The sequence below is a fragment of the Macaca thibetana genome, chromosome 6 (assembly GCF_024542745.1).
Source record: "Macaca thibetana thibetana isolate TM-01 chromosome 6, ASM2454274v1, whole genome shotgun sequence".
Taxonomy (NCBI): Eukaryota; Metazoa; Chordata; class Mammalia; order Primates; family Cercopithecidae; genus Macaca; species Macaca thibetana.
In genome coordinates this window covers 31375322-31400311 of record NC_065583.1, presented here as the reverse complement: position 1 = coordinate 31400311, position 24990 = coordinate 31375322, and the positions used below count along the sequence as shown (strand labels likewise).

General features: G+C 52.7%; 1 protein-coding gene across 1 annotated transcript; it reads left to right on the top strand.

Moving 5' to 3' along the window:
- Positions 1 to 1353: 1353 nt before the first annotated feature.
- Positions 1354 to 19334, top strand: CDX1 (caudal type homeobox 1). The gene is made up of 3 exons (XM_050793695.1): positions 1354 to 1897; positions 17601 to 17746; positions 18309 to 19334. Exons 1-3 carry the CDS (start codon positions 1453 to 1455, stop codon positions 18513 to 18515), a joined length of 798 nt encoding a protein of 265 aa, XP_050649652.1. The 5' UTR covers positions 1354 to 1452; the 3' UTR covers positions 18516 to 19334.
- The last annotated feature ends 5656 nt before the right edge of the window (positions 19335 to 24990 follow it).

Below are 24990 nucleotides of genomic sequence, written 5' to 3'. Positions count from 1 at the left end.
AATGTGGGCCCATCCAATCCCACAGGGTGCTTCTGCACAGTTCCCTGGCACAAAGCCCTTGTGGGGAGGGACCCCACCTGACTTCCTGACCCAGAGCCCTGTCCTTCATGCATTCTTCCCCAAATCCCTCAGCCTTGCCCCCACTCCCAGTTCACTGACACCCCCTCAAGTGTTCCCATCCCCCACTCCCCCTTAGGTAACTATGAAATGTTTGCCAGTCCTTAATATGGGGTGGAGGAACATGTGATGCATTTAAAATCCCAAGGGGGCTCCAGCCATAATAAATGGATCAGGGCTTTTGGATCCCGATTCACACAAACCAACTGCTAAAAAGACATTTTTGAATCAATTGGAGTACTCTGAATAAGAACTGTGTGTTAGGTAATACCCAGGAATTTGTGTTAATTTTGCTAGATGTGATAATGGCATATTATGTAAGAAAATGTCCATGTATTTTAGAGATGCGTGCTGAAGTATGTAGGGGTAAAATGACATGATGTCTGGAATTTGTTTTAAAATACTTCAGAAAAGCGGGGAGTAGATGAAATAAGTGTGACAAAACCTTAATAGTTGTTGAAGCGGGGTGATGGGTACACAGCAGTTCATTATACAATTCTACTTTTGTGTATGCTTGAAACTTCTCAATTAAAAAAAGAGGGTAGAGGGTCATCGAGATAATTTGCTGAAAGTTTCCTGTAATGTCCCCAGAAGACCCCCCAACAGACACACACACACACACTGTGCCTTTTGAGAACTTTCTCTAGAAGGCCAACCCAGGCAATCCCCCGACTGTAAAGAAGACTCGTGTATGTATGTGCATATGTGCATTTCCCCAGAGAAAAACATCCACAGCTTCCATGACGAGAGGGGTCGTGACCCCTCCCCGCCGAAAGATTAAGGACCTGCGATCCTACAGACGGGAGCCCTGTTTGAAGTCTGCGTTGCCCCTCACCTCAAGCTGGTCACTGTGTGAAGTTGGCCAAGAATCCCCCTGGCCCCTGGGTGCCTGTTCCTCCACCTGTAAAATGGGGCTGCAGGGCCGTCCACGCGGCCACTGGAAGGACAAGGTGTTCAGGCCGCTAGGCCGCCCCCTGGCAAGTGATTTCCACTCGCAGCGCGGCCTCCACCCTCGCCCAAGACGCGCCCTCCGCGCCCCCACCCCCTCCAGGCCTTGGCCAGTCCACCTCCCGCTTGGGGCGGCAATTTGTCTCCTTTTGAACCCCCCGCCCCCGACGGGTTTCCCCCTTTGATTCGCGGCCCGGAGGCTTCCCCCCGCTTTGAAATGCAAACCCGCCTCGGCTGGGGCCGCGGGCGGCCCGGAGCTATAAAAGGCCTGGGTGGGGCGGGCGCGGCGGCAGGACAGGCGAGTTCAGGTGAGCGGTTGCTCGTCGTCGGGGCGGCCGGCAGCGGCGGCTCCAGGGCCCAGCATGCGCGGGGGGCCCCGCGGCCACCATGTATGTGGGCTATGTGCTGGACAAGGATTCGCCCCTGTACCCTGGCCCCGCCAGGCCCGCCAGCCTGGGCTTGGGCCCGCAAGCCTACGGCCCCCCGGCCCCGCCCCCGGCACCCCAGCAGTACCCCGACTTCCCCAGCTACTCTCACTTGGAGCCGGCCCCCGCGCCCCCGACGGCCTGGGGGGCGCCCTTCCCTGCGCCCAAAGACGACTGGGCCGCCGCCTACGGCCCGGGCCCCGCGGCCCCTGCCGCCAGCCCAGCTCCGCTGGCATTCGGGCCCCCTCCGGACTTTAGCCCGGTGCCTGCGCCCCCTGGGCCCGGCCCGGGCCTCCTGGCGCAGCCCCTCGTGGGCCCCGGCACACCGTCCTCGCCCGGAGCGCAGAGGCGGACGCCCTACGAGTGGATGCGGCGCAGCGTGGCGGCCGGAGGCGGCAGTGGCAGCGGTAAGGACCCCTCCCTCGCCCTGCACCTCTGGACCTGCAGGTGCTCGGGCGCGGCCCAGGCCACCCCGTGTCTGACCTCTGCTCCGGCCCTGCTCGGGTTCCCGGGAGTGTGGCCCTCCTGTCCACTCTCGCCCCGGGGGGCTGCTCTTTGAGCTCCCTCTCCTGAGTCTCAGGCTATCGGAGCCTTCAGCAGCTCAGCCTAACCCTCTCTCTGTACAGATAGGGAAACCGAGATCCCTTGCGAAGTGCGGAAATGCGCCTGCGGCCGCGGAGCAAGGCCCGAACTAGAACGCAGGCTCCCAGACTGGTGTCCTACACTCATTTAGCAGCACCGACTCCTTGCTCTTCATCTGCTTCTTCCACTCCTAACCCAACCCTAGGCAAAGGCGGCAAGTTCGCCCCAGAAGGGACGATTCGCTAACCGTGAACAGGGCAGGTGACTTTCCTGGCCAGGGCTGGGTCTCCCCATCATACAGGATATGATTGCTGGGTCATATCCTTCAGGCTGAAAAAGAGCCCTCTTTGGCCAGACTGCGGCAAGGGATCTGTACCTTACCTTCCCAGGGTCCTCCCTGAACTCTTGACCCCGGGGGAGGGGAAGCGGGAGCAGTGGGAAGGGGGCTACTGTTTGGCTCCTGAGCCTGTGAACCTCCTGCCCCCAGGCAGGCCTCTCTGATCCGCCCTCTTCAAAGGCAGGGGAGGGGGCAGGACAAAGGGCCCAACTTTAATGAGGGGCGGCTTGACCTCCGTTATGGGTCCCCCCTTTGTCATGTAACTGGCTCTGCCTTAGCTCGGTAGTGACTCCTGTTGGCCGGAAAGTGAACACGATGTTCCATTGTCCCGACTGTGTCCGGCCTGTCCTGACAAAGGCCACCTAGCCTTGGGGGCGGGAAGCTGGCCTGCCCACCCTTTGATGTCCAGCCCCTCCTCCCCTTCCCCCAGCTGGGAATAAGCCTGGGACTTCCCCCACCTCCTCACACTCTTCACCCCCGTCTCCCCACACACCCTCAGCTTGCCTCTGGGCAGATGCTGGCTTGGCCTTGATCAGGAGCTATAGGTTCTGGCCATAATCATATACCCTTCTTGGAAGTCCCAGGGATATAGAACCTCCTATCTGCCTCCAGGGAGGTACAGGGAACCAGACTCTGCCGCTTGCTTCTGTGGCCTTGATTAAATAACAGCTAATGTTTTGGAACACTTACTAACGGACCAGGCATGACTTAAGTAAGATCTTGCATGCATTAACTCCTTTAACTCTTAAAACATCATTGTGGGTACTATTATCACCCCCATTTTAAGATGAAGAAACTATGGCATAGAGACTTTTAGTACTTGCCCAAGGACATATAACCCGTAACTAGTGGGGCCGGGATTTGAACCCAGGAGAACTAACCACTAAGTCTGTGCTCTAATTCTCTATACAACAGCTCCTCTTAAATCAGTCATCTTCTCTGGGTTTCAGTTCTACCATCTGTGAAATTAGAGAGAAGGGAGGTTATGCAGTGGTTTGTACTCTTGTTTAAGTTACAAAAGGACTCCTTTGAAAAATCTGCTGAAAGGTACAAATCTTTTTCCTAGGGAAAAAAATGTTGCATCATTGGGCAATTTCAGGGGTTCTGGAGGCTCCCAGAAGCTTTATCCATAAATCCGGGGTTAAGAACCCTGTATTATATGAGAGGAGGTGGTGGCAGCACCAGTGCTCAGGATCCTGCAGTTCCCAGTCTGTGAGGCTCTGGAGAAGGAAGCCTGCGTTTCCTGCTCCTCTGTTCCACTTGCTGCTTCCTGCTCATCCGGTGACTTTGGAGATGAATGGGGAGGTTCCCTATGGGTAGGGACTTGGAGAGAGGCCGTCACTGTGTAAGGGAAAAAGAGTGTGTCAATGGGGGTCAGAGGACTGGGGGATCCTGCAGGATCTTCTGTACAAATCACCTCGTGCCTCTGGGCACAAGAGCTGCTGAACCTGGCTCATCCTCTGGTCTCAAAAGTCGCTTGAAAACTGTTGTCTGCAAGCAGATGAGTCTGCCGCACGCAAAAAAGCATTTCCCCCCTTGCTCTCTGAGAGTAGAGGGAAAAGCAGAAGGAGGTCTGGGGGTTCCCAAGGCTCCAGGAAAGGGACTGCCTAGGAGCCAGGTTAGCCCCCTTCTGCAGAGGATGTAGGAATCCTGACCTTGAAGCTAGAAGGTGCTGCCTCTCTATCCGGTGCTCCTGAAGTGGGGGCAGAATTGGGTTCAAACTGTTGACTCTCCCTGAAAGAGAGGCCAAGCCCCTCCTGTCTTTGGCCTCAGTTTCTCCTTCTGGGCAATGAAGGCACAGGGTTTCCAGGGGCAGTTCCTGTGCAATGCTGCTGTCCAGGACAGCTGAAGGAGGATCAGTGCATGCCACTGCCCTCCCAATCCCCACTGGCACTGGCCACCAGGTCTTCGGCCTGCCACCAATCCTGGCTAGCCCCTTCTTCCCCCACTTCTGAGCCTCCAGCATTCGAGAATGGACAAACTGGACAGTTAGAGACCGCACATGTAGATGAGGAAACCAAGGTACAGAGACTGTGAGGAATGTTCCAGTTTCACACAAGCGGGGCTGAGCTGGGCTGGATGTCAGAAGAATTGGCTTAGAATTTTCCTATGGTTTCCCATCATACGTAGGATAAACCCCACATTCCTTCCTGAGGTCTATAAGACTACAGCGGCCGGGCTCGGTGGCTCAAGCCTGTAATCCCAGCACTTTGGGAGGCCGAGACGGGCAGATCACGAGGTCAGGAGATCGAGACCATCCTGGGTAACACAGTGAAACCCTGTCTCTACTAAAAAAAAATACAAAAACTTAGCCAGGCGAGGTGGCAGGCGCCTGTAGTCCCAGCTACTCGGGAGGCTGAGGCAGGAGAATGGCGTGAACCCGGGAGGCGGAGCTTGCAGTGAGCTGAGATCCGGCCACTGCACTCCAGCCTGGGTGACAGAGCGAGACTCCGTCTCAAAAAAAAAAAAAAAAAAAAAAAAAAGACTACAGCATTTGCACCTGCCTGCCTCCCTGACCTAATCCCTGGCTGCTCTCACCTTGGCTTTCAAGCTCTAGCCATTCCAGACTTCTTTTAGTTCCTCAGACCTGCCAAGTCCTACTGCAGCGCTTGTGCACATGCTGTTCTCTCTTCCAGGAAAGCTCTTTCCCCTGATTCTTTGCAAGAGTGGATCCTTCTTACCCTTCAGATCTTAGTTTAATCATCACCTCCTGTGTGAAGCCCTCCACCATTTCCCAAAGTGGACTCCCCGCTACAACCATCACAAATCTTTGCTGTGTTTCCTTCAGAGCACTAATTCCAGTCTACTCACTTCCTTACACTTGTTTGTATGTTGTCCATTCCCATGAGGTCCGGAGCTATGTCTGCTTAACCCACCACTGCATCCTGGCACCCAGCTCAGTGCATGGCATTTAGTAGGTGCTCAATATATTTTGTTGAGTGAATGAACAGGGCAAGTGTGAGGGACAAAAGACATCTCTGGGGAACAGGGGGGTGGGTGACATCTTAGCTTTCACACAGGTTTCTGAGGTCCCAGTCCTAGGATTGGGACCTGTGACTGTCCAGCCAAGCAGTTCAGGTCAGTGGAAACCTGGCTGCCTCTGTCTCTCCACTTGGATGGTACCCCGACTCATGTGGGGAAGTGGGGTTGCTGAGGCTGGGACTGAGACTTCAGTTTCTTCTAAGTAGGGGGCGGTGACAATGGGAAAGATGAGAGAGAGGCTGTTGGGCTTCAATCAGTCTCTGATTCCTAAAGACAATATTAATCAGTTCTGAGTGATCAGTATCATTTGACTGAGGCCAGGATAGGAAATGACTACAAGACGTTGTTTTTTTCTTCCTTTTCTCTTTGCATTTTCATGAGGAGGGTTTTAAATATCAGCATTTTCATTAGGAGGGTTACACATCATCCTTCTGTGGAAGGCTCAGCCTCCAATTCCTTTGAATAAACCTGCTCCACAGGTTAATAGCCCATTGGGGTGGCTGAGGTCTCAGGACTAGGGAGACATTCACGTGGATGAGACTGTGGGAGCAAGGTTTAGATCTTGGTCCAACTCCATCAGCTTTCAGATGGGGAAACTGAGGCCCATGAAGGGCATGAATGCTCCCCTCCCCCCACATTGCAGGCTCTCTCCCTTGGCCTATTGCCACAGCCACCAGCCTGTTCTCTCACCTTCAGCCTCTCTGTGATGTTCCAGCTGTCTTCTAAAACCATTGCCATATTTACCTTCTCAAGGCATATGCCCTACTCAGGAGCATTCTGTGGCTCCCTACTGACATGGAATTGCCATTTCATTTTATGCTATTTCTTTGTTGTAAAATCTAGCTCCATTTCTGTGGCAAGCAGAGCCTTCTTCAGAACAGGCCTCAACCATCTATTGAAGCCATTCTCCTGCTACTTTGACTAGATAAGGCAAGTTAAGAGCCAGGGCTTGGGAGTCTCAGACCTGGAATTGAATTTCCATAAGAAGCTGTATAGCTTCAGGCAAGTTAATTTGGATCATTTCTCCAAGCCTGGGCTTCTCCACTGTAACAGGATAATAATAGGATTGCATCTCGAAAGAGATGCCTGCAAAGCATTACCCTGCAGCTAGCACACAGTAGTTGCTTAGGGCATCGGTGCCTGTGACCACCTCAACCAGTCCTTAGCAGGTGCACTGGAGCGCAGACCTCAAACTCCCTGCCTCTCCAGTCTGGTCCCTCGACCTGCATTGCCCTCCCTTCCATCTCCTGCTCAAATGCTGCTCAGAGAACCTGCTCTTCACCAGCTCAAATGCTGTTCCTTCTCCAAGGCTGTCTCCTGTAGGAAGCCCTCCCTAATTCCTCCCTCCTAAGCACTGTACCAGGCCCTTGTTTTCATGACACTTACCACTGACTCTCTACTTTCATTGTCTTATTTATGCCTGCCACTTACCATCTGTAGTCCCTCGAGGACCAGTCCTAATCAGTCCCATCCTCACCCTGCCTTGCACATAGTAGGAGCTCGCGAGAGAGCAAATAACTGTGGCATTGGCTAAATCTTTACTGCATGCCAGGCACTGTGCCAAGAACTTTGCGTGGGTGATCTCACTTAAGTCTCATGATAGCCCTGAGTGGTGTAAGGATCTAGTATTAGACTCATTTTATAGATCAGGATAATGAGGCTTAGAGAGGGTAAGGTGGCCTGCCCAAGCTCACACAGCGAGGACATGGCAGCACCGTGTTTACACCCAGTCTACAGCCCAGCAAGCATCTATGAAATAAAGCCACACACTCAGGAAGGGGAGCCCGAGATCCCCCCTTCCCCATGGACATTCCAAGCCAGGTGTGGGGAAAAGGAGGCCAGGCAGGGGATGTACTGTAAGAGGCTGGGGGAGGAGGGGGGCCCAGCAGGGGCCAGGCTGTTTAGAACCGATTCTCCAGGCAGAAGCTACATTTGACACCTCATCGCTCAGATGTAGCTGGGAAAGGGAATGACCCAGTTAGAAGGTGGCAGAAGGCTTTTTTTTGGTTGGGTGTTTTCTCCCTGCTGCTTTGGCAGATATTGCTGCTTAGAGCTTAGGGAATCATTGTGAAGGTCCAAAATGGTTTGTTAGCAGCAGGGTCTGGAGGGTCTGTAGGAAGTTATCTTAATGGGCCAGCCTCTCAGGCTTCTGTGTTGGAGCTCCCGGGATGTGGAAACCACATTCACGTCTGGAGTCAGGGCCGTCACCATGTTAGCATGACAGACCCTCCCCCTGCCACACTCACCCCTCAGGCTTGTGGGGGCACCCCACATGGATCCCCCCATCAACAGAAAGAAGGAGCAAGCCGGGCTCCACACCCTCCCATGGCTTCCTGCTGCTCTGGAAACCAAATCCAAATCCCTCTGCCACAGAATCTGCTGGCCTCTCTAGCCTCATCTTGTGCCTCTCCCATTCATTCATTCAACCAGGCAAGCAGTAATATTCTCTGAGTGTCTTCTGTCCTGAACTTGCTCCTAGGCATTGGAGATGATGGCCTGAACAAGGCAGACGGGTCCACCTGCGCACAGAGAGCTGCCCTCCCTGCCCTCACTCTGCTCCTCCCTGCCTGGGGGCCTTTGCACATGCTGCTCACTCTCCCTGGAATCTCCTTCCCTGTTCATGACATGGAAGCCTCCTTCTCAACCTCAGGTCTTGGCTTAAATGTGGTCTGTTCCTGGAGACCTCCCCCAGCTAAGTAAAGTAGGGTTCTTCCCCCCACCTCCCCACTCAGTTTAGCTCATTGCTCACTTTCCTTCCTACTACTAATCCCAGTTTGTCATTATTGCATTTGTTTGTTTGTTTTTAATCTACCTCCCCTGCCATGAAGGAGGTAAGGAACTATTTATCAAATAAGTGCTGTGCAGTTATTATGGTAATCATAATGCAAACCAGCATCTATTGGGTGCTCAGTGTGTTCAGCATTTTTTCAAATGCAGGATTTCTGTCCCCAGAACAGCACATTTCTTCTCCATTAGATGAGTGGCTCGGACTAAACTTTAGGAGCAATGGAGATGGACAGAAGGCTGTGCTTTGGAGGCTGAGCCGCCAGCTGCTGGGGTGGACGTGGGGAACAAGGGAGACAGGACTCAGAGGTGCCACCTTGGCTTTTGATCTGAATGGCTGGAGGATTGGAGGTGCTGTTTATGGAGTTAAGGAAGCAGAGGAAGTAGCAGGTTTGTTTTATGTATTCAACAAAGATTCATCAAGTATTCACTGTGTCAGGCACGTGATAGGTGCTGGTGAGCTAAATGGCATGGCCCTACCCTCAAAGAGCATTCAGGGAGCCGAGGCCTAAGGGAAGGGTCTTCACCGAAGTCACACAGCCAGCGTGGGGGGAAAGAGGCTGGAGGCAGAGCTCCTCACTGCAGCCCCACCTCAAATGTGAGACTTCGGGAGCCACACCTGCAGTGGAGTAGCAAGGGCTTCACTCTTAGACTAGACTAGTGGAAGATGGCCAGGTTGCAGTGGCCTGGAAACTCCACCAGGAAACAGTTCAGAAAGGCCTCAAGTTCTTCAGCCTAGGAGAAGACCTGAAGGGATGCAGTCGCTGTTTGTAAATCTTAAAGGGCTGTCTTGGGCTCAGGGTGCCCCTGTGGAAAAACTCAGGAAGGATATAAATGGGTGGCAGATGCAAGAACTGGCTGCTTTGCAGCTAGTAGGCGTGTGTTGCAGTGTGGGCGTCCGGACCCTGGTAGGAGTTTGATCTAGCAGTGTTTGTCCAGTAGGACTTTCTGCCAGGATGGAAATGCTCTGTATCTGTGCTGCCCAGTAGGCAGTCACCAGCTGCATGTGACTGTTAAACGCTTGAAATGACTGGTGTGACTAAGAAACAGAATTTTACATTTTATTTAATCAATGTGGCTTGTTGCTGTCATATTGGACAGTGCAGAAAAATCCCTCTCAAGAGTTCCCAGAATGGAAATCCATTCTGCATAAGCTCCTTGTTCTTGCATTGAAGAATCTCTCCTGCCTTGTTTTCTTTTTGGTTTTTTTTTTTTTTTTTTTTTTTTTTTTTTGAGTTGGAGTTTTGCTCTTGTCGCCCAGGCTGGAGTGCAGTGGCGCAATCTCGGCTCAGTGCAACTTCCGCTTCCTGGATTCAAGCGATTCTCCTGCCTCAGCCTCCGGAGTAACCGGGATTACAAGCACTCGCCATCACACCTGGCTAATTATTGTATTTTTAGTAGAGACAGAGTTTCATCATGTTGGTGGTCAGGTGGGTCTCGAACTCCTGGACCTCAGGTGATCCACCCGCCTCAGCCTGCCAAAGTGCTAGGATTACAGGCATGAGCCACCGCACCCGGCCTCTCTCCTGCCTCTTTCAGCTTCTTTGTCTCTGTGGTATCATCATCTTCGTCATCACAGTTTTTATTAATAAGTGCTTTGTTAAGTAGGTTATCACTTTGGTCTCCATAACTACCATATAAAGAAAGCATTCATGTCTTCATTTTGAAGATAAATAAACTGAAACTCAAAGAGGTCCAGCGACTTGCCCAGGAACATACCACTGTCACATGGCCCGACTGGGGGAGAGTCACCGGTCTCTGTCTGACCCTAAAGTCCCTTCCTCTTTGCTACCTCCCAAAGCTGGGTCAGATTGTGGACCTTGATGAAGAAGATAGGACAGCAGATGATGCAAAGGTGGCCCTGGAGGAGGAGGGTGCAGAGATGATGAAGAACTCGAACTAGGAAGGAGGGTGACAGTGGGGAGGAGAATCTGGCTAAGGCGGCAGGACTCCCAAAATGGCTGGCCTGGCCATTGTCCCCCTTTCCCCACTCCCACGCCAGCTTCATCCCTGCTAGGGCTTGAGTGAGGAACCATGATATTAGCAGCCTGGGACTGCCAGATCAGCCAAGACAAGCACCCAATTGTGGGTCAGGCAGAGAACCTGATGTCCCAGGAAGGGCATCCATCCACTGTAGAGCTGGTGAGGTTAGGGCACAGTGGAGGACCCTCCCCCTGGTGGTACAGATGGGGAAACAGGCCCAAATAAGGGATCACATGTCCAGCTGGTGGGCCAGCCAGATCTCCCCACTCCCAGGCCAGTGTGTTCTTGGCCCTGTGGCTCCCCATTAGGCGACATTCCTCTCTCTCATGAGGGACTCCACCAACATGCCCGCTTCTGCAAATAGCTGTTTTCTCCTTTTTGTCTCCATAGCTTTTTACCCTTTCCAGACTGCTCTCACAGCCATTCTGTTCCCCAGGCAGGGGAAGGAAAGCCCAGGGAAGTTTGGTCACTTGTCAAGTCCTTCAACTAAGATGGCCAGGCTGGACCACAGCCCAGGTCTCTGCCACCAGGCAAGGTCTGGAAGCTTGCCCTGAACACCCAGCCCTTCCCAAACCTCAGTAGAGTGTGATGCTGCTACAATTTAGGCCCCTCACCAGAAGCACCACCGCCTCTGAGCTGGCCCATGTCCTGCCACCCTTGCAGCGCTCCTACAAGTATTATCTGGGGTGAGGAGATCAGTTCTCCTGAGCCCCTCTTTCCCACCTTTTCATTTGCCTATTGGCCCTGCAAATGAAGGGCCAATAGCACTGTCATCCACAGCAAGTGACCTATAAGCTCTCTGGACTTGCTTCCTTATCTTGGAAATGGGGGCTCTTTGCAGTAGGATTCCATGGCAACCCTATTCCCACCTCCCCGACCCCTCCTGCCAAAAGCCCTATGCCCTTCCATTTGTCATTCCCAGGCTGGCATCACAGACATGGGTAAGCTCCCCATCGCCTCTTGCTGCATGCAGTGTGGGTCTCTGAGAGACGTGGCTGGAGGGTGTGCGGGGCATGTGCTCCCTGCGGGGGTTGTCTGGGGTGGCAGGCAGCAAGGTGGCAGGAGTGGGGCTCACAGCTGCACAGACGGCTCAAAGCGGCAGAGTCTCGAGGGCACTTGAACTGGTGCACAGGCGAAACCAAGGCCCAGAGGAGAGAAGGAACTAATTCTAGGCCACACAGATGGCATGGAACTGGGACCAGGACCCACTGACTTCTGAGCTGGTGGTTCAGAATCCACAGGGGCATTGTTAAAGATGACAGAGAAATTAGGATGCAGTAGATCTGGAGTGGGGCCTGGGAATCTGTATTTTTAGCAAGCCCTTGTATGTACAGATGTGCATGACAGTGTGCGTGTGTGTATTAGGGGTTAGGATCTTGAAGCACAGCCAGTTGGGGCTGGACCACTCAGGGAGGAGTCACAAAGGTTTTCGAAGCTCGATTTGTGGTCCAGGCCTGGGGGGCCAAAGCTGGTCATCCCCCAGGGCCACACACCCAGCAGAAAGAGGGCAAAGGAAGTGCTGACCTAGGGGCCATTTGATTGTGCTGGAGCAGAGGCCACACTCTGTCCTTGCTTGGCCCAGGCTGGATGGGGAGCCCCCACTGCAGGCCACCGTGGCTTCTGTCCCCGTCCTCCAGCTGGGCAGGCCCAGTGTCTAGACTCTCAGACTGTCAAATTGGTCTTAGAATTGTTTCAGCTACAATAACAAACACAATCAGAGAATCAACAAACATTGGGAGGTTCACGTTTCCAAGTTGGAAGGGACCTTATAAGTAAACGGTCATTTCTAGCAGATCGCCCATTGCACAGATCCATTTCCTGGCATTCCTGCCAGATGGTCATCCCGCTGCTGTTGGAAACGAGGAAGATCTGCCTTTCCCCGTGCACCTCCTGCATGCCAGGTACTGTGCTAGACATTGTCCATCTATCTCAAGCGAGCCCCTCTATGCTGCAGGGTTGGAGAGGACTACAAGAAACCTCGTACCATTTGATTGATAGGTTCTACTGCTGTTTCTGAGGCCAGATAGACCTGGTTTTGAATCCCACTTGCCTGATGCATGGTCCTGTCTGACCCTGAGTTTTCTCATCTGTCAAATAGAGTAATAGTCCCCAACTCCATGGGTCATTGAGAGATGTATACAAGGGGCCCGGCACATGGACGTGTTGGCTATTATTAGAATATTAATTTTCCCCATTTTACAAATACAGAGAATGAGGCTCAGAGAGGTGGGGAGACTGTCCTAGGTTACCCAGCCAGTGAGAAGCTGCACTCCACAACCCCAGAGGTTTGGTTTCAATGACATCCAGGAGCTCTGGGCTCCAGTCCCAGCTCTGGGCTGGAACTCCTGACTGCCCTAAGACACCTCTGGAGTCACAGAGTGTACCTCTGTTGGGCTCCACAGCCCCTCCCCAGATCCTAGAGAAGGGTGACAAGGTCTGTGGGCCAGGTCTTCACTGGCAGCCTTGCCAAGACAGAGAGGAGTAATTGTGGAGCTAAAGCCCAACCAACCACATGTTAGGGTCACCTGGAAAACTATTCAAGTACCAAATTTTGAGCCCCATTTTAGCCCCACTGAATTTGAATTTCTGGGGCCAGAATCTGTGCTTTGAAAAAGCTTCCCAGGCAGTTCCAAGGCTGCTGGTCGGGCATTGGGAGCCATTGGCCTGTACTGTGCATGCTTTAGGGGACGGGAGTTTGCTACCTCTAGTGTTGGCCTGATCCACATGGATGGGACATTCTGCACATCCCAAAACTGGAGAGAGAAAGTCTCCCATTTCGGTGAGTTGCCCAAGGCTCTTCCCCTCTGTGCACACCCCTGAAGAGCTAAAGGGGCTCCCCATTCTCCCTCTCACCCATTCACTGGCCTCTGGCCCAGAGGATTACTCATTAGGTGGCTGGGAGTGGCCAGCCCCTCAGCAGACACCTGTTATAGGAGCCTGGACTTCCCCCTTAGCTCCAGCGTCCCAGGGGCCTGTAAATAATTCATCCTGGGCCCTCTCCCCACCCCACTGCTCTCATGCACCTCCCTGCCCCCTCCTTTCCAGGCTTCAGAGGTATCTTGGGGCAGTAGGGAGTTCCAGCCCAGAGCTGGGACTGGAGCCCAGGGTTCCTGGCTGTCATTAAAAATATGAATTCACACATACACTTGGTAAAGATTTAAAAACCCCAAAGTCTCCCTCCTACCTGTGGCTTTCCAAACTCCAGCGCCCTTCCCAGAGGCAGCCCCTATTACTGGCTTCTTGTATATTCTTTCAGAAAGAACTGTATGGGTGCACAGATCTTTGGGTATGTGTGTGTCTCCCCCGTTTTTGTACCATTACTATTTACACTATTCTGTCTTGCTTCCCCCCCCACCCACATCTTAGAAATTGCTCCATATTGGGACATATGGGGTTTTGAAATTTCTTTTTAATGACTGCATAATGCTCCTCTCCATGAATGCACCATCCCTTCTCTCAACAGCTCTCTGCTTGTACACATGTATGCTGTCTTTTGTCTTGTGCTATCAGAAACAGATGGAGCTTTGGGCAGCTCTTGGTAGGATCAGTTGCTGGAAGTGGGATTCTTGGGTCAGAGGGTATGTGCCTGTTAAACGAGGCTAGATATCGCCAAGTTGGGCACTAAGGAGGATGTTTCAGTTCTCACTCCTGGAACAGCATATGGGATTCCCCGGTTTCTGAGCCACACAGTGTGATAGCAAACATTTTGTTCTTTGGCAGAGCCATTTTCTTGCACTAAAATTGTGTGTTTCAAGCAGCTCCACCAGAGAGAAGTTGGCCAATGGGTTCCTGAGCCCACCAGCCCCTCTCCAGAGCCCAAAGAGGGGTGACAAGGCCTGTGGGCCAGGTCTTTACTGGCAGCCTTGCCAGGACAGAGAGGAGTAATTGTGCAGCTAAACCCTATGTCCATCTGGTCTCACTCCTGACCCCCTCACTTGTGGAAGAGCTGGGCCTGAGGTCAGGACACCTGAGTCTTGGTTCATACCATGACCAGTCAGGACGGCCCTCTGCAGGTGCCCTTTCTGAGCCCATTTCCCCCCACCTATGAAATGGCTGTCATGGGTCTGGGCTTGCTCATCAGAAGAGGCAGGAGTGGGTGCTAGGACTCTAAGGAAAAGGCACCTTCAGGACCACTGCCTGTGATCTCTAGGCCAAGGTCTGGGTGGGCAGGGAGCCTCATGCCCTGCCTCAGGCCCGTCCTCCTGGGGGTAGCTGTGAGTCCTCTGGGCATTTTAAGGGCCTCCAGCCTGGGGCTCTCAGCGGCCTTCCCTCACCATGGTCTGGGCTCTTCTTTCCCAGAAGTAGCAATGGAAGGGTGATCTGCTGTTTAAGCTTCTGTTACCAACACTTTGGAGGCTCCATGGCAGACTCAGTGGGCCCTAAATATGGCAGCATGAGGAGTTGTGCCCTGGAGAGGCAGCAAGAGCTCTAGAGCAGGGGGCATGGCCTTGGGCAGGCCTGTGCCTGCCTGTGCCTCAGTGACCCTGACTACACAGGGAGGCTGGACTAGAAGGGCTCACCAGGCCTCTTCTTTGGCCCTCCAGCTGCCATGCAACCATTGCGAGCCCCAGTGTCTTCCTCAGTAAAGTGGGAGGAGACTAAACTCTGACAACCACTTCCGGCTTTAGCCCAGTGATCCCAGTGGGTCTGTGGATTCAGAGCCATGTTGGTCTCCAGTGCTGGTGGCATTAGGCAGAACTGTTTTTGAGCCGGCATTGCATTTTCTAGGCCAAGGAGGGGCCCTATCTGGAGCCAAGGCCTGGGCAGCCACTCCCTTATCCCTTTACTGGGGCCAAGCCTGGCTAAAGCCCGAGGCCATCCCGTGCTATGCTGGGCAGCGGACTGAGGTCAGTGGACGTGGAAGCGTCCGGTGCGGTTCCTCTGCTCTGGCAGAAAACTCAGGGAAAAGCTGCCCGGGAACATCTGCTGTCTCCCATTCTCCACAAAGCCATTTGGCTCACGGGGAGCCCAGTGGCTGTCCTGCCAAGCTGCGTGGGCTTGGTGGAGTGGGACAGGCATCAGAATGGGGGTGGGTAGATGGTTAGTGCAGGGGTGCTGAGGGACAGGCAGGGCCAGGGCTGAGACCCACGAAGGTGAAGGCTGGGCTGTGGTGGGGGCACTTGGGAGAGGCAGGAGGGGTTGATGGTCTTTCAGAGACCCACCATGCCTGGGTGGGAGCGTGTGTGGGTCTGGAAGTGCTTGCGTGCGCCTCCTATTTATAGCCACGTGCTCAGCTTCTTATAAAGGAAATTGGTGCTTAGCCAGGCCCCACACCAGCCCAGGCCAAGCATGACTCCCAGTATTCTCTCCAGACAGACCTCTGATCCGAGTCCCAAAGAAAGCCCTGATATTAACCTCAGCTCTGGGCCCCAGGCTGAGCACCATAACAAAGCCAAGCCACCGCCCTCCCTCTTGGGTTATGGCAGCTCTCCCTGCACTTCCCCTTCCTCCTACAAATCTGTTCTCCATGCACTAGCCAGAGTAATATTAAAACCTACATCAGACTTCATGTCTCCTCTGCTCAGAATCCTGCAGTGGCTCCTGTCCCAGACACAGGAAAACCCAGAGTCCCTCCCCTTGTCTCCTGTCCCAACCCCTTCTCACTGTACCTCAGCTCCATCAGCTTCCTCACAGTTCCTCACTGGCAGACAGCAGGCAGACAGCAGGCATGCCCCACCTCGGGGCCTTTGCACTTGCTGTTCCCTCTGCCTAGAAGCCTCTCCCCAGACGTCTGCATGACTCTTTTTTTTTTTTCTTGAGATGGAGTCTCACTCGGTCACCCAGGCTGGAGTGCAGTGGTGTAATCTAGGCTCACCGCGACCTCCACCTCCCAGGTTCAAGCAATTCTCCTGTTCCCATGCCTCAGTCTCCCGGGTAGCTGGGATTACAGATGTGTGCCACCACGCCCAGCTAATTTTTGTATTTTTTAGTAGAGATGGGGTTTCACCATGTTGGCCAGGCTGGTCTTGAACTCCTGACCTCAGGTGATCCACCTGCCTCAGCCTCCCATAAAGTGCTGGGATTACAGGTGTGAACCACCACGCCCGGCCCTGCATGACTCTTTCCTGTACCTCCTTTAGAACTTTGCTGAAATTTTGTATTTTTTAGTAGAGATGGGGTTTCACCATATTGGCCAGGCTGGTCTTGAACTCCTGACCTCAGGTGATCCACCTGCCTCAGCCACCCATAAAGTGCTGGGATTACAGGTGTAAACCACCACGCCTGGCCCTGCCTGACTCTTTCCTGTACCTCCTTTAGAGCTTTGCTGAAATTCTCCTTCTCAGGAAGGCCTTCAACAGCACATTCTATTTAAAATCACAACCCGTCTCCTCCCTAAATTCCCGATCCTCCTTCCCTGCCTCCTTTTCTCCTGAAACACTTATCAATTAGTGTATCAAATATTTTATATGCTTATTTTTCTTTTCATCCACTTCCGTCCCTAGAACCTAAGCATCATGAGGACCGGCGCTTGATTTTGCTCAGTGTTGTAACCCAGTGCTTGGCTCACAGCAGGAACTCAGTGAGAATCTGTGGGATGAGCTGTATTTCTCCTGCCCGGTGCCTGGACACAGAGGGAAGTGTGGACGGCTTGGGCAGACCAGCCTCCGGCCCCTCGTGCAGGCCCAGTTCAGGGCTTGGTATCGTGAGCCAGAGCCTTTGAGGTAACTGACAGGTCCTAGGGGTCCACTGTCCACCAGCAGCCCCAGTCCTCCTTGACTGATGTTGAGGCCATCCCCAGGCATTGGGCAGGAACTGGGGAGCCCACACCTGGGACAGTTCCAGATTCTTTCTGCTTCCGCCTCTACTTATAGTGGCTCTTCCCTTCTCTCTTCTCTTGCACAGGAGGAAGGAGCAGCTGCCTGCCATCTCATTAGTCTTAATCACTCTTGCCTGCTCAGTATCCCCTCCGTGTCTCCAGAATTCAAACCCATCTGATATCTGACCACAGAGTCAAAACCACCTGAAGAGTTTGTTAAAAATGCAGATTCCACCCCCAGGCTTTCTGATTAACTGGTCAGGGATGCGCCAAAGCTGTGTTCTTCACAAGCTCCTGGAGAATGGCTGCTGTGCAGCCACATCTGGAAGCTGCTGGTTTAAAGTTGTTGGAGCTGGCCTTCAGAATAGGGCTCTGGGTCAGGAGACCTGGGTTGAAGCTGCAGCTCCATCAGCAGCCTGCTGTGTAACCCTGAGCTAGTTGCTTTCCCCACTTCACTGCCTCCCTGATGGGCATGGGAGCAGCACTTGCCTCCCAGACTGTGAGTCTGTGGGTCTGAGTCTGGGAAATGACTGTTTTCCCTCAGCCTGGGGTGTATGTCTTTCCCCACCTCAGGGTCCTCCTTCAGGGAGCCTGGATTGTCTTCCTCCTAGGGGTCCTGCCTGGGCCTTTTTTGCAGCCTCCTCCTCCCAACTCACCTTCCTTCCCGGCTTCTTCTGCTTCTCAGGTAAGACTCGGACCAAGGACAAGTACCGCGTGGTCTACACTGACCACCAACGCCTGGAGCTGGAGAAGGAGTTTCATTACAGCCGTTACATCACAATCCGGCGGAAATCAGAGCTGGCTGCCAATCTGGGGCTCACTGAACGGCAGGTGTGTCTGTCGTCCTATCTCAGCCATAGGAGCAGTGCGAGGACTCTGGTCTCTAGGCTGCCAGGCAGATGACAGAGCTCAGTAGAAGGAAAACAGAGAGGTTGAGTCTCCAGGCCATTGTCACACAGCACAGCAGAAACTGAGGTGCTACCAGCACCCTCCCTTAACAAAACCCAATATCCTTGCCCCCAAAGGGGATGGGGTAAGGGGATCTGATTAGCCACAGGCTACAGCAGGCTATGATTAGTGCTGTAGAAGGTGCACATGCTATTTACATTAGGGGAGCAGTCACAGGGAAAACAGGGAAGGCTTCCTGGAAGAAGCATGGCCTGGGAAGATGGAAAGGGGGAAGGTGATAGAGAAGGGCATCTCCAGGGTAGGGGTGCAAGGTCTAGAAGGGGAGAATGAATTCAGGGTCCATGTGGTCTGGGAGGCTGGAAAGGAGATAAGCTACAAAGCCACATGGAGAAATAGGGGCTCACTGGCCTCATCTCTCCTTCTTGAGCTCTCTCCTTCACTCTCTCCCCGCTGCCCACTCCATCTCTGTCTTCCAACCCCACAGGTGAAGATCTGGTTCCAAAACCGGCGGGCAAAGGAGCGCAAAGTGAACAAGAAGAAACAGCAGCAGCAACAGCCCCCACAGCCACCGACAGCCCACGACATTACTGCCACCCCAGCCGGGCCGTCCCTGGGGGGCCTGTGCCCCAGCAACACTAGCCTCCTGGCCACCTCCTCCCCAATGCCTGTCAAAGAGGAGTTTCTGCCATAGCCCTATGCCCAGCCTGTGCGCCGGGAGACCTGGGGACTTGGGGGCTGGGAGTGTGGTTCCTGTGGGCCCAGGAGGTCTGGGCTGAGTCAGCCCTGACGTTCTGGGACATGGTGGACAGTCATCTACCACCCTCTGCATCCCCTTGGCCCATCTGTGCAGTAAGCCTGTTGGATAAAGACCTTCCAGCTCCTGTGTTCTAGACCTCTGAGGGATAAGAGAGTCCAGGGTGGATGATCTCAACCGCCCATGGGCATCTCAAGCCCCAAATTGTTGGGGGAGGGGCCTAGACAAGGCTTCAGGCCCTACCTCCTCCTCCATACGTTCAGAGATGCAGCTGGAGGCTCCTGTGGGGGACCAGACTGATCCTGGAGAAAAGGGATGGAGCTAAAAAAGATGAATGCTTGCAGAGCATGACATGAGGAGGGAGGAATGTGGTCAGCTCACACCTGCCTCTTCCTGCAGCCTCACCTCTACCTGCCCCCATCATAAGGGCGCTGAGCCCTCCCCAGGCTGGATGCTAAGCACAAAACCCATAGCACTGGGCTCTGATGACTGCTCCACTGGGTTGCAGAATCACAACCCTCATGATCATTCTCAGTGAGGCCTCTGGATTGAGAGGGAGGCCCTGGGAGGAAAGAAGGGGGCAGAGTCTACCCTACCTGGTTTCTACACCCCCACCAGGCTGTCCATCAGGGCCCAGGGAGCCCCCAGAGGACTTTTTCCAGACCAAGCAGAGCTCACAGCTGGACAGGTGTTGTATATAGAGTGGAATCTCTTGGATGCAGCTTCAAGAATAAATTTTTCTTCTCTTTTCAAAAATGTATAAAAATCATTATACATAGCATTAAAGAAACATTTTTGAGAAGTACAAACCATCCTCACCTTCCCCAGCAATTGTGTATTCCTTTCCCATTTGTTTAGGCCCACAACAAGGTCACCTTTAAAATACATTTGAAAGATCAAAACAGAACACTATTCGAGTCGGTCTATGAGACTATGTAAAAATGTGAGTCCATTCTGTAAGCAGAATCATCAGACTCAACATATCAGTCTTCTGAATTTTTCAGGTATGTTCAGTTCAGGTTTTTCTTTCAATAGATGACATTCATTGCTCACCCCCATGTGCCACGCATGGCTGGGCCTGGAAAGCACATAGTCCTTGTCCCCTAGACTGGAGGAGGGGTGTGAGGGCATGGCCTGGGAAGATGTGGAGGGGGAAGGTTATGGAGAAGGGCATCTCCAGGGTTGGGGAACAAGATCTAGAGGGGGAGAATGCATTCAGGGTATATGTGGTCTGGGCAGCTGGAGCAGGAGAGAAGCTACAAAGCCCCCCTCAGGGTCTGACTTCAGGGATCCTGAATTGCTCTTCAGAAGTCCCCAGTCCAGTAGGGAAGACTGCCATGCACACAGATGACACTAATATAACAGGATAAAGGCCAATCAGAGCTATGCTGTGAGCATCAAGGGAGCCAGAGCATCCAGTGAGAGCAGAGCACACACCTAGCTTATCCTGGAAGGCTTCCTGGAGGAGGTAATGTTTGAACTGAGACTGAAAAGGACTAGTGAGTGTGGATCAGGCCAAGAAGGGAATAAAGGAGAAAAGGAACTTGAGCAATATGAACTGAAAGTATACTTTTTTTTTGAACTCTTGGGAGTCTCCTACCTGGGGCCTTCTCTCCCCGGGGGCTCTGGTGCCAGCTGCTTACCCCTCTGTTTACTGTTCTGGGAGGTGGCCAGGCCATAAAAACTGTGTACCGCCTGCCTGCCATCGCCCTTTGCTCCCACGATAACAGTGCACAAGGTGGATCCTGGCCCGGCACAGGCCCCTGAAGTGCAGCAGGCACTTCTCTCTCTCCTCCTACCAGTGGCCTGGGAGACAGTGGGCCTTCGTTAGTAATGGTGGATACCTGAGGCTTGGGAAAGAACCAGGGTTCCAAGAGCAGAGGGAGAGGGGCTGGTGAAAAGCGGCTGGCATGGAGTGAATAGAGTTTTCTGATCTTCAAAAAAATATGCTCTGCGACCCTGGGGTAACTGCTTACCCTCTTTGGGCCTGCATTTCACCATCTGTAAAATTGGGGAAGTTGTCTACCAAAAAGAAATAACTCTGGTCAAGTAAGTTCGGGAAATCCGGCAGAAGCCACTCCTCTGATAGAGTCACAGTGGGTCATTAGCACATCAAAGTCTCCGACAAGCCCCACAGCAAAGAAACCCCTTGAATTTTCTTTAATCCGGCATTCCCCCCCCCGCCACCCCCCCCACCCCCCCCCCCCCCCCCCCCCCCCCCCCGGCCACCGCACACACTTTGCTACCTAGGAGGCCCCTACTCACACCTCCCAGCATCCCACTGAACTCCACACACTGCAGTGCTGGGATGTTCAGGCTGGAGGGCCACACCTTCTCTGTGACTCAGTATTTAGCAGCAGCTTTTGCCATCAGATGGCCTGGATTTCAGCGTGACTACTTCCAAGCTGCAAGACTTCAGGCAAGTTACCTAGCTTCTTGGAGCCTCGGCCTCCTCATGTGTCAAATGGAAATAAAATAGTCTAACTGAGCTTAGAATTGTGTTTCGCTCAGGGCCCAGCACATAAGAAGTGCTTGTTTTTGAGCCACCTCTCACGGGGCTGCTGCATCCCAGCGTGAGAGGCTGGCAGGCCCGGCTGATGTTCTAGCCACCTGAAGGAGGACAAGCCTGTCTCCGCATTAGGAAGACTCTGCCTGGCAGGAGGTCAGTGGTCACTCCTCTGATAGAGTCACAGCGGCGCATTACCACATCAAAGGGTGAGCTGCAGCAGTCGCCCACATGGGAGATCAGGAGGTTGGATGCGACCCACAGGTTGGGTTGGTGATCACCTACCAATGGGTGTTTAGCCCCATGAAAAAGAAAACTCATCTAAGACAACTTCCAAGTGGTGCAACTTGCTGCCTTGTGCCTAGTGATTCCCCATCACCCAGAGTTCCACCAGAGATTGGGGGGCTGTAATGGCTCGGGAAAAAGACCCTTCAAGTCTAGCCAGATCTTAAGCCACCCCGGGGTAAGAGGTGCCCAGCTCTCCTATCAGGAATGGCCCGGGATAAGAGGTACTCAGCTCTCCTGTTAGGAATGGCCCGTGCTGCTTTGCTTACAGTGACTTTGTGCTGGCCTTCCAAGGCCCACAGACTGCTTATGTCCTCTAGCAAATCAGAATTGTGCATGTCAACACTGTTTACATACAATTTCAGGGAGTCCATAGACTCCAAACCCTGTGCTGAGAAGCTGTCTTGTAGAAAAGCCAGTCCCATCATTGATTGCCAAGAGATTGGTGTGGACTGAGCAGAACAGTTGCAGTGCTACTCTAGGGAGGGACTCGGGGTTGGGAATGGAGTATTCTGAGAGAGGAGGGTTCCAGCAGCCAAGAGTGTGTGTGTGTGCGTGTATGTGTGTGTATGTGTAATGGGCTGTGATAGAGATACAGGGATTAGAACAGGAGGACAGTGGAGCTCTGAGGAAATCAGCCTGGCCCTGAGTGTTTGAGAAGATCTGCCAGGGGCATGCAGAGCTGGGGAGCACAGCTGGCCTCGGCCAGGGCAACTTTGGAGGGCAGTCCCATCCCAGCCAGGCAGCTCTGGGATCACTTCCTCTGAACCACTCCAGATGGACTAGCAGCCTGGAACCTTGTTTTTCACAGTCGTCACTCCCTGGTGTGACAAAACACATGCTCTACAGTGATAAAATCTGAACATTTAAGCAAATTAAAAATGTTTATTTATATACATTTAAAAATATCTCCCTATATAATAAAAGAAAGTACATTTCATCTGACACTTTCCTTAAGCCACACACACACATCTCCACTGCACTTCTGGTTTGATATGAGACCAGAACAGAGGGAGAGAAGAGGGAAAGGGAGAGTGAATATTTACCATTTGGATTCCTAAGCAGTCATTTTGCCAAGAATCGTTCAAAACCCCTCTGGAATTGGGGAGAGGAGATGGTGACAGCAATTGTCAAATGTGCTTGGTTGCCAGACTCCTGGCCAGTTGTATGATCATAAAATTGGAGCTTCAGTGGGTAGATTGATTTATGTGGATAACGTCTTTTAGAAAATGTTGGAGTTTTGGCTGGGCACAGTGGCTCACGCTTGTAATCCCAGCACTTTGGGAGGCGGAGGCAGGCAGATCCCTTGAGCTCAGGAGTTCAAGATCAGCCTGGATAATATAGCAAGACCCCGTCTCTACAAAAAAAATACACAAATTAGCCAGTCATGGTGGCACACACCTGTAGTCCCAGTTACTTGGGAGGCTGAGGTGGGAGGGTCGCTTGAGTTCAGGAAGCGAAGGTTGTGGTGAGCCAAGATGGAGCCACTGCACCTCAGCCTGGGTAATAGAGCAAGACTGTGTCTCAGTTAAAAAAAAAAAAAAAAAAAAAAGAAAGAAAGAAAAAGAAAAGAAAAGAAAAGAAAAGAAAGAAAAAGAAAAGAAAAGAAAAGAAAATCTTTGAGTTTTGTTGTTTTGTTTGTTTTATGAAAGGGCTGACTTTCCCCACCAGGGCTGTGGGGATGGAGAGGACGATGGCAGAGAGGTACGAGCTAGAGGTCAGAGCCTGGTGAGGTCAGACTCCTAGGTTACAGACATGACTCTGTCTTTACTGAATCACTGAGTAATTTTGCAAATCCTGCCCCTCTGCGCCTCAGTTTCCCCATCTGAAAGGCATGAGCCTAGATCCATTTGCACCTCACAACCCCAGTGACTGCCACGGTGGCTCAGTGTTCGCCCCCTCGTGTGTCTGCCCAAGGGAGGCTAAAGTCCTGGCCCGCTCCCTTCTTCTCCCCCAGAGCTGGGTCCGTGAAGTGGGAGGAGCAGGTGCTGCTAGGAAGGGTCATAAAGAGGCCAGGCTTCTCAGCTCCTGAGCCAACTGCCTCACCCCTGCTCGCTGTCCCTGTGACTCTCTGTGCCTTCCAAAGGGTCTCATGAAACCCAAGTGCCAATGGGAGAGAGTGGTTGAGCAAGGCTGCTGCCTCTTTTGTACAAGATGCATTAACAAGCCCAGGGCAAGGGATGGGGAAGGGTCCTGCCTGGACCTCCTTGGATTCAGGAGCCCTTGGCTTCTGCCTCTCCCAACCATGACCCACAGTCTTCCTAGGTTCATTCCCAATACCCAGTGCATGACTTCACTCCTACGGGACAGTTGCCTCAGGTGTAAAATCAGATGCACAAACCTGTCTTCCCAGACAGTTGGAAATAATTAAAAATTAGATGTTGGATGCAAAAATCCTTCACAATGCACACAGTAGGGCTCCATAAATGCTCCTTCTCTTCACACTCACAGCCACTCTCGGTCCCATATGGGTCAGCAGGCAGGGGGCAGAGGAGACAGACACCTTCCTCTTGGGTCTGGAGAGTCCCTGGTCTGCTCTTTGTGGCCAGTCTCAAAGGGGAGAGCAGTTTGCTAGGACCTGGGCAGGGGGAGAGGTGGATTGGAACCTGGCCAGGCCTTTACCCAAGTCCATGCTTTGACTTAAACCCCTCCAACCTTTTATCAAGCCCCAGGGGTGGGAGAGAGCAGACCCTTATTCACATCTCTCCCCAAAGGTCTCCCCCACCATGTCAACTGATAGGAAGCCAAACAGATGTATGATTAATGTCTGAACTGGCACACCTGCGAGGGTGAGAACGGCACAATTTGTAATGTATATACTGGTCCACTAGCGTATATCAATCAGTCCCAGCAAACCAATGTGTGCCATCGCTCCAGCTCATCATTTCCCATCCTAGCCACAGGCTCACTGGACCCTCAGGACATTCTGAGGCAGCCATGCATGGGCTGGCTCATGGCCCATTTTACAGATGTGAAATTAGAACTTTCCAGAAGCCATACTGCTGCTGGACAGGAAACCAGTTATTGATGATCTAAGTTCCAGATCACAGTGACACTATGGCACTTGCTGTCCCTTCTGCTCACCCAAACCTCCCCATTTTGCTTTCATCTTAAGGAAAGGAGGAGAGTTGAAGAGTACTACTACTAGTCCAAAGGTCCATGAAGCCTGACTCTGTCCCTGGTGTCACTCATTAGCTCCGTGACTTTGAGTAACTTAACTTCCCCGTCCCTCAGCTTCCTCATCTGTAGAATAGGAGTAACAACACCTACCTCTCCAGGCTGAGAAAATAGCATATCTAGTTCAGGACCTGGCACACTTTAGGTGCTCGATAAAAATGGATAGATTAAATAATTGGACTAATGGTGGCGTGGGCAACCCACAGTCAGTGAATAAATGCTAACTGAGCACCTACTAAGTGTCAGGCCCTCTGTGCTGGATGTTTTCTATGCTCCATCTTCCTGAATTGCTCACACTCCTGTGAGGGAGGTGAGATTCTTATCCCCTAAGGTCGCAAGGCAAAGAAGAGGCAGGGGGGTGGGCTGTTACTGGCTGGCCTCCCTCCTGGCCCAACTGTGGAAAGGGAGTCCCAGAGAGGGCAGGTCGCTTGCCCAAGGTCACGC

Bases quoted from the DNA above. Each gene is read 5' to 3' on its own strand.
- CDX1 (XM_050793695.1), top strand. From the start codon at position 1,453: ATGTATGTGGGCTATGTGCTGGACAAGGATTCGCCCCTGTACCCTGGC. The intron at 1,898-17,600 runs GTAAGGACCCCT...TCTGCTTCTCAG, and splicing joins CGGAGGCGGCAGTGGCAGCG to GTAAGACTCGGACCAAGGAC. The intron at 17,747-18,308 runs GTGTGTCTGTCG...CCAACCCCACAG, and splicing joins TGGGGCTCACTGAACGGCAG to GTGAAGATCTGGTTCCAAAA.